Source organism: Pyxicephalus adspersus, chromosome 2, assembly GCF_032062135.1.
Source record: "Pyxicephalus adspersus chromosome 2, UCB_Pads_2.0, whole genome shotgun sequence".
NCBI classification, from domain to species: domain Eukaryota; kingdom Metazoa; phylum Chordata; class Amphibia; order Anura; family Pyxicephalidae; genus Pyxicephalus; species Pyxicephalus adspersus.
This window is the reverse complement of record NC_092859.1, coordinates 2,366,616-2,375,965: the sequence shown is the minus strand read 5'-3', so window position 1 is coordinate 2,375,965 and position 9,350 is coordinate 2,366,616. Positions and strand designations below refer to the sequence as shown.

General features: G+C 36.0%; 1 protein-coding gene across 1 annotated transcript; it reads right to left on the bottom strand.

Annotated features, from left to right (window-relative positions):
• Positions 1 to 997: 997 nt before the first annotated feature.
• Positions 998 to 1,948, bottom strand: LOC140324895 (olfactory receptor 1M1-like). The gene has a single exon (XM_072403020.1). It carries the CDS (start codon positions 1,946 to 1,948, stop codon positions 998 to 1,000), a length of 951 nt encoding a protein of 316 aa, XP_072259121.1.
• Between the last annotated feature and the right edge of the window lie 7,402 nt (positions 1,949 to 9,350).

Here is a 9,350-nt window from a genome sequence, read left to right as displayed (position 1 = left end):
AACTACCCAAATGATGGGCTTATGATTGCTTATAAAGTGGGGCAATCTAAAAAAGACAGTGGTGGTGCAACGCTTAATAAAACATCAAAACTACTTTATTAATAAGCTATTCATAAAAATGATTTTGACATATAAATGGAATACATTTGTAAATACAAATATAACTTCCTAAATCAATTGACAAATGAAAAGACATAAAGGTCACAGGTTTAAACCAGATATTCACTTTAACCCAACGCTTTTGAAAGGACATCCAAAATAAAGAATTTATTTTTTTTGTTTAAGCTTTGCACCATAGAAACTCTGTGAATCTTTAGGTGGCATGTGGGGGTCTTGTTTTTTCCAAAGGGAAAGGAATTACACACTTCCCCCTTCCTTCTGCTTCCTTCCCTCCTTCACTATCCAAGAAGGTCCCAAGCCAATAAAAGGGTCTGGTTTTAATATTAGGGGGATCCTACGCTGTTGTTTTTTATTTTTTTCATTATCCACCAGGTTAATTGAGCCAAGTTTTACTTGTCAGTGGCAGTTATAGCGTACAACTCGGTGCCAAATCCATCTGTGATGTTCAGCTTTATCCTGCACAAATGACCAATGATCAGGTTAAATTTGACACTTAACACTAAGCCTATATTCACCGTAGGAAATAGACACATATGAAACTTGGACTTAATGACTGATATGACAAAAAGAAAATAGCTGAGGAAAGCTGAAAGAATTTGAGGAGTCTGTTGCATGATACTTTTTAGTCCACCATGAAATGGTTATAGGATATAAGTCAGAGCTTCTAATGTTTGTTGTGTTGAAGTCACAGTGTGCACAAAAAATGAAACTCACTGTTTTAATCACAAGAAAAGACTATCAACATGTGTGCAAAAAGAAAGGTAAGAATGGAGATCAGTTTGAAACGCAACTGTATAAGAAATATCATGGAATTTGACTGAGGATAATTTTGATCAAATAACAAACTTTAAAATAAGAGTTTTAATTTCACATTTGATCAGTTGGACCTGGCAAAACATGAAATTTTGACATTAATTACTTTTTTTAAGGACTTCTTGATTTCCTTATTCCTCAGACTATATATGATAGGGTTCATTAAAGGGGTCCCTACCGTGTATAACAGTGATAGGGCCTTAGCTAGCAGCGATGATTGTCCTCTGGTTGGCAGAGTATAGACAGTGAAAAGAGTTCCATAAAATATAGAAACCACAGTGAGATGTGAAATGCAAGTGGAGAAAGCCTTTTGTCGATCTATTTGGGATGGAATTCTTGTTATGGTAACAATTATGTAAATATAGGATGCTAAAATAACCAAGCAAGGGAGAATTACCACAGGACCGCTTAGAAGGACAACTTCCAACTGAACAATGTCGGTTTCAGAACATGAAATTTCAAGTAGTGGAGCAAGATCGCAGAAAAAATGATCAATGGTATTTGCTCCACAAAACTGTAAATTAGAAATAGATAAAATGTCAATCAGTATAAGGGAAAAACTCAATATCCAAGACACAGCTGCTAGCTTTAGACTGAAAGCAATTTTCATAATGGAACCATAGTGCAATGGGTGACAGATGGCCAAATAACGGTCGTAAGACATAATCATTAACAGAAAACACTCTGACGTTTCTGAAGCACTAAAAAAATACAACTGAGTAATGCAGCCTACAAATGAGATTGTCCCATGTTCATTTATTAAAGTATGAAGCATGTTTGGCACAATGTCCGTGGCTAACAAAATATCATTCATGGAGAGTTGGGTGAGGAAGATGTACATGGGACTCTGAAGGTTTGTGCAGTGGGACACCAGAGCAATGAGTAGAAGGTTTCCCGAGATTGTAAGAAAGTAGATCACAAGAAGAAGACAGAAGAGAAAAATCCTGATGCTTCTGGGGATCTGAAATCCCAGGAGAATAAATTCTGTTATAGAAGTTATGTTGGTCTTCTGCATTGATTAGGAAAAGCATAATGAGTGAGGTAGCAGCTAATATATCCCAAATTCTATTTATGAACAGCTGTTAAGGCAGCCATATTATGTCCAATCTCATTCAACTAACCTAAAAAGTAACCTAAAGTATATCCAAGCCCAAGAACAACATTTAAATATGCTGTAGCATACCAGCCCTTAGATAGGGTATCTGCATTAGTTACCTTTTCCCTAATCTACCAGGTAATCCTGCCAGTAACACACATTTTGTCCTAAAATGACATCATCCAAGCCCTGTCCTGTGTATATGGAGCAGTGGTGTCACTCTTAGACAGGACTATATATTTATTATAATTTTTCTCTTCTCCATAACAGTGGAGAGGTGATCTGTATCTTACAGTAAACTGGGCAGGGCTAATATCAATGAGAGAGAAAACACTACAAATGTTACACTTACCTCTTCCTTGCTAAAGTGCTGGTTTCTCTGTCCTGAGCATGTGGGCACTTCTGACCCCGATTGCGCCCACTCCTCCAAGTTTAATCAGCATTGGCCCTCCCATTGGCCAATTAGGAGATAGCCCTTGTATTTTGGCTTGGCTTGGCTATTTAGCTGGCTAGGACACAGCACTCAGTGTTCGAGAAATGTGTCCCCAGACTTCTACTGATTCCCCTAGCTCTGCTAGTGGTTCCACTCAACTATTACCTGATTGACTGTTTCACAGTCCTTTTGTAACCCCTTGTTGTCCAATCTAATGTTCTTTTGCTTGTTCCCTTGTGCATTTCATGTATTGCTGTTTAAGTGTCCCCAGTGTCTTTCTGTGTCTCCTGCATTACTCTTTGTCTTTGGTGACCCTTGTGTCACCCATGTCTCCAGTCTTTTCCTGTGTCTCCTGTGTTCCTCTGTGTCTCTGCTGACCTCACCATTGTCTATTTCTGGTACTTGTACCTCTTGCTGCCTGCCTCAACCCTGGCCTTCTTTGACTATTCTCTTGCCCACTGATTTGGTACCGCACATTATTCTGTTCCCCCTGGTATGCCCACGAACTACAACCTGATAACCATCTGCAGTGCAACACCCTGACCACTAGTGGCTCTGGAGAAGACCAGGCTGTTGTTTAGATTCTGCACCTTGACCCTTCTTAGGGCTCACATCACCATAATACAAATTATCACAGGATGGCACAGCTGCGGAACTCCGGTGTTTTTGGATGGAGAATCTCTATCCTAAAACACATACTAAAGCGCTGCAAGAGCAGACAGCTCCACTCCCCTGATTGCTCTTGCAGGTCCCAAAAAATTGAAACTCAAGGGCCGAATTTACACAGGCCATTCTCGCTTTCATGTTCGGTGAGGGAGAACAGTCCGATTCGCTGCAAGATCGAATTTTAAAGTCTTGCTTGCTCATCCCTAAACACTACAATGAATAACTTATTACACAAATAAATGTCTTTTTTTATTGGGATCGTAATACCAGTTTTAAATAGTAATGATAATTGAGCATGGCTGGCTGTAATGTGTTTACTGAGGGCTGTTATTGTATTGAAAGATGAATGTAAAACCCCCATATCGTTCTTTTACTGATATGCTGGAAAAAGTATACACGTTTATGATATGATTACACTTTTTTGTGAACTGCTCCTCAAATGGTGTTTTGTAATACTGGACAATTTATAAAAATAATCCAGTTAAGACAAATAGCAAAAAAATATTACATGCAACTGTGTTGTTATCAATGAACTACAGGGATACAAGATGCATGTGAACTACTGGGACCTGCCATACCATAAATCATTTTTTTCATAGTGGCCCTGTAGAACCTGTTTTAGAGTTAAGGTTGACCGATCACTGAGAGATTATGTAAATCACCAAGGATTAACTAATTCCAAAGAAAGCTAATTGCATAGATGTCAATCATGCAAATAACTGAGATACAATTAGTTGAACAGTGCATAAGTGGAATACTTGTTCTGGGTAAAAGGTTAAGAAGATATGAAAGACTGAGAATCAGAATACTAATCAGGCTAGCAGTATTTTTAGAACCAACTTTGCATTATATCTCAGTGTCGCATTCAGGTCCCAGTGAGTAACATTTCCCATTGTTTAACCCCAATGTTTTACATAAATATTGCCTTTTCCTTCTCCTTGATCTTTCCTTTCTTTTGACAATGGTATCAGTCACACTGCTCTTTCTTGGTTTGCTTCCTATCTGTCTGACGGCTCCTTTCAAGTTTCTTTCAATGGTAATTCCTCCTCCCCCACACTTCTCCCTGTTGGTGTTCCCCAAGGGTCAGTCCTTGGACCGGTCCTCTTTTCTATGTACACCTCCTCTCTCGGTAGTCTTTATTAATATTGAAGAGACATTTAAATTATTGACAAAGGCCAATGTTAGTTACATAATCAGTCAGGTTGAGAAAAGACCCAAATCCATTGAGTTCAACCACAAGAAAAATAAATAAATAAATCTGCATATTTCAAATAGAAACTTCTACATACAGGTGATCCAGAGGAAAGCCAAAAAGCCTTTACAAAGCTTGGTTCAATTTACTTACTGGTGTCAATTCTTTTAAAACAAATTCCCTAGTTACATTTTGTGTAACTAGAAAAGCATCCAGGTTTTTCTTGAAACAACTTATTGAATGTGCTAAATAAATTAGTGCTTACTAAATGTTCTAGTAACGTAAACAGAAGCACTGTTCAATTTGAATGCACAATTGTTTACAATTTAAAATTGGAAAAAAATATATATATACATTTTGCACAAGAATGTACATAAAGAGAACAGTTCCAGTTATTGGATGATTTGATTATGAAGAAGAATTTGAACATTCATGGTAAAGTGGGCAAGTTACTTTTGTTTGTAAGTATAGATGTAAGTATAGATGGGAGACATAAAGAAGTATGGAAAGAGTGAATAATTCCTCAAGGTGATAATTTATCTTACCATATTATTCCTTTATTATTGAATTTATTATATTACCTTGAAATCTTTCCCCTGTACAAAGAATTACCCAGAACTAGGTTAGGCTTTGGGAACCGGTTCACCAAGAGGATGTTGTGGAACTGACAATAGCCGATGCCTTTTTGTTCTGGAAATCATGCTGACCTTTGGGCACCTATTACTGGACAATTTATAAAAATAATCCAGTTAAGACAAATAGCAAAAAAATATTACATGCAACTGTGTTGTTATCAATGAACTACAGGGATACAAGATGCATGTGAACTACTGGGACCTGCCATACCATAAATCATTTTTTTCATAGTGGCCTGTAGAACCTGTTTTACAGTTAAGGTTGACCGATCACTGAGAGATTATGTAAATCACCAAGGATTAACTAATTCCAAAGAAAGCTAATTGCATAGATGTCAATCATGCAAATAACTGAGATACAATTAGTTGAACACTGCATAAGTGGAATACTTGTTCTGGGTAAAAGGTTAAGAAGATATGAAAGACTGAGAATCAGAAAACCAATCAGGCTAGCAGTATTTTTAGAACCAACTTTGCATTATATCTCAGTGTCGCATTCAGGTCCCAGTGAGTAACATTTCCCATTGTTTAACCCCAATGTTTTACATAAATATTGCCTTCTCCTTCTCCTTGATCTTTCCTTTCTTTTGACAATGGTATCAGTCACACTGCTCTTTCTTGGTTTGCTTCCTATCTGTCTGACCGCTCCTTTCAAGTTTCTTTCAATGGTAATTCCTCCTCCCCCACTCTCCTCTCTGTTGGTGTCCCCCAAGGGTCAGTCCTTGGACCGGTTCTCTTTTCTATGTACACCTCCTCTCTCGGTAGTCTTTATTAATATTGAAGAGAGACATTTAAATTATTGACAAAGGCCAATGTTAGTTACATAATCAGTCAGGTTGAGAAAAGACCCAAATCCATTGAGTTCACAAGAAAAATAAATAAATAAATCTGCATATTTCAAATAGAAACTTCTACATACAGGTGATCCAGAGGAAAGCAAAAAAGCCTTTACAAAGCTTGGTTCAATTTACTTACTGGTGTCAATTCTTTTAAAACAAATTCCCTAGTTACATTTTGTGTAACTAGAAAAGCATCCAGGTTTTTCTTGAAACAACTTATTGAATGTGCTAAATAAATTAGTGCTTACTAAATGTTCTAGTAACGTAAACAGAAGCACTGTTCAATTTGAATGCACAATTGTTTACAATTTAAAATTGGAAAAAAATATATATATACATTTTGCACAAGAATGTACATAAAGAGAACAGTTCCAGTTATTGGATGATTTGATTATGAAGAAGAATTTGAACATTCATGGTAAAGTGGGCAAGTTACTTTTGTTTGTAAGTATAGATGTAAGTATAGATGGGAGACATAAAGAAGTATGGAAAGAGTGAATAATTCCTCAAGGTGATAATTTATCTTACCATATTATTCCTTTATTATTGAATTTATTATATTACCTTGAAATCTTTCCCCTGTACAAGGAATTACTCAGAACTAAGTTTGGCTTTGGGAACCGGTTCACCAAGAGGATGTTGTGGAACTGACAATAGCCGATGCCTTTTTGTTCTGGAAATCATGCTGACCTTTGGGCACCTATATTTCAATCTATCATGTTATACATATTTATGCATTTTTTAGAAACATTAGAAATTTCCATCAATTGGGATTATTTTACTGCAAATGTTTTCATACCAAAAATATATTCAAATACATAATAGAATTTAAAGATTATACTTACAGCAGATAGATCCATAGTGTTCTTTTCTGATGATTTACTTGTGTAGACAAATTTAGATTTTGGTGGTAAAGTTTATTTTATTTTTTATTGTTTGATGTTATAGTTTATTAGACAGAAAGCAGAGTTAATGGAAAATCTAGCACTAGTAAAGGAATATCAGAAATTATATGTATTAGAACCTTTTTCTCTAATGCAGAGATGTTCCTTCAAAGCTTTCCCAATTTGTATGTGTAAGACACGATTGTCCAGATATATTAAAACAATAAAAATCCACTTATACTGTAATCACACCACTATTGTTTTTTGCTTGCATTTTGTACTTTATAGCCTTGCATCTGATTTTTTTTTCCATCTTAGCTTTTTGCCACTTTGAACAATGTTACATAGGAAATAAATGATCACTTCCTTACATACTTCCTAGATGATCTGGAAAATATATTGCATGCTTTTTTAACCTGGCACTGTATTTATAAACCTCGTGCACATGTTATTATGTCTATAGGGAAATATCTCCAATGTTGCTTTGTCCTTTGAGAAAAAAATAATGAAGAATAGAAAAAGTGATAATTCTTTTTTTAAAAGTAAATATAAGAACAATATATTTTATAATATATTTTACATATATAAGAGACTTTGGTATTAGTCTGTGTTGATGTGATCTTAATACTTGGAAAATAGAATTTGATAAACATCATACCAAACTCATCAGTCTTGAGAAAGTGAATATGGCGGAACTCGCCAAACACTGCATAACATCCATTTTTGAAATAATCCCCCCCAAAATATGAATTTTTAATTAGAAATAAAATATTGTGGATAGATCGTAAATTTGCATCCCTGTAGTCCATTATCATAATTTATTATAATGTGGTAATTTCTCATATTTTGGGACTTGGTTATGGACCAATAATTAGGACATCAGGGCCCATTACTACTCACTTTCTTATTTTGACAATGGTAAACACAATTTTTTTTTTTAAGACTTGCATTGTACTCCATACAAATACAGTATACAATAAATAATGCACATTCACAGTACATAATAGTAATAAAATGTACTAAACTAATAAAATAATAGACAAACAAAACCAGAATGGTCACCTGACCAGTAAAATAATGGGAATAAGAGAACATTTTAAAAATCTCTGCTGTTGAATCATATAGATATGCCTGCAGAACTCAGCAAACACATTACAGACATTGGGCCTAATTTAATAATGCTCTCCAAGGGTGGAGAAGATACACTTCCATCAGTGAAGCTGGGTGATCCATGAAGATGATGGAATAGATCTGGTCCAGGATTCAAACTATTTGCTAGAAAATAGAACATGGCGTTGAGTAAATTCATTCCAGGTTCCATGGATCACCCAGCTTTAGAGATGAAAGTGTATCCTCTCCTTGAAGAGCCTTGGGAAGCTTTAATATATCAGGCCCATTGGGTCTTTGATACCACCCAAATAAATAGACAGCTGACAAAACAATAAAAAATGCCATGTTAAGAATGTTTTTATACTCATTGGACAAATACAAAGCTGACTTTAAAGTGGTTGGCGATGCAGGATGCATGTAGAGGAAGGTATATAGGACAAGGTATATTACCCTTCTACTGACCCAGTGGGATGGTCTGTGGGTTAAAGCAAAACTGAACTACCGTAATTGGTGGGTGGTAAGCTTCTGTCATAATCAATAAGTATGCCCAGCACATGTTCCAATTATTGCGCAGGGATGGGCACTGCCACCATTACCGCCCGCTCCATGGGGGACTTCTGTCAAGACAGCGATCCCCCTCACGGATTGGATAATGTAACTCCTGTGCATACCCAGGGGTTACATTACCTGGCGGCTCCCTGTGTGTGTATTGAAGGTGAACATGGCTGTTGGGTGGACATGGCAAAATGGAAAGTCTTTTTTGTAGTCAGTGTAAGGTGGTAGGAAATCAAAAGTTTGCATTATGTGGATATTAGATGTCCCTTAAATTTGGGCCAACACTCTTTGAAGTTGAAGAAAGCCAACGTTCAAATTCAACCCCACCAAAACTTGTTGAGAAAATGCTGTTACGATATTTTCAGACTGAAGGTCCTAAGAACATTTGGTCCTTTGGATTCATCTTCTATAGACACCAATGAGGAATAAACATCAGGATTGTAAAACATATTCCAGCTCTAAAAATATAAGCCTAATTTACAAAAATATTGGCTCAACTTTAAAGAACTTTGTTTCAACTTCAAAGAACCTTTACCCCTATTTATGACAATCCAAAAAATAATTTTTATTGACAATCGACAGGAAAACCAATACAGAAACTTTTACGTATATTAGGTAATACCATTGAAGGACATTGAATTTGGGAATGTTACATTTGCCTGTGAGAGAATGTTACATATACTCCATAATGTTATGTTACTCTACAAAAGTTAAACACAAAAAAAGTCTCACAATGCACAAATATTCTAAAACTTGTTATTTGTGCCTTTAGTAACATTGAGCCTAATTTATCAAAGCTCTCTAAGACTGTAGAAGATATACTATCATGGATGAACCTAGGTGGTCCAGCAAACCTGGAATGAATTTAGTCCCAGATTGAAAACAATTGTCAAATGGCAGCAGGTTTTTTTTTAGGAAAACCATCCCAGGTTTGTGGGTGCTTTCAGACCAATTGTTCCAAAACATGATTAGGTTGTAAGTATGCAAAGCATAGAAGACTTAAAAGT

Excerpts from the sequence above, each read along its gene's own strand:
- LOC140324895 (XM_072403020.1), bottom strand. The coding sequence starts at position 1,948 with ATGCAGAAGACCAACATAACTTCTATAACAGAATTTATTCTCCTGGGA.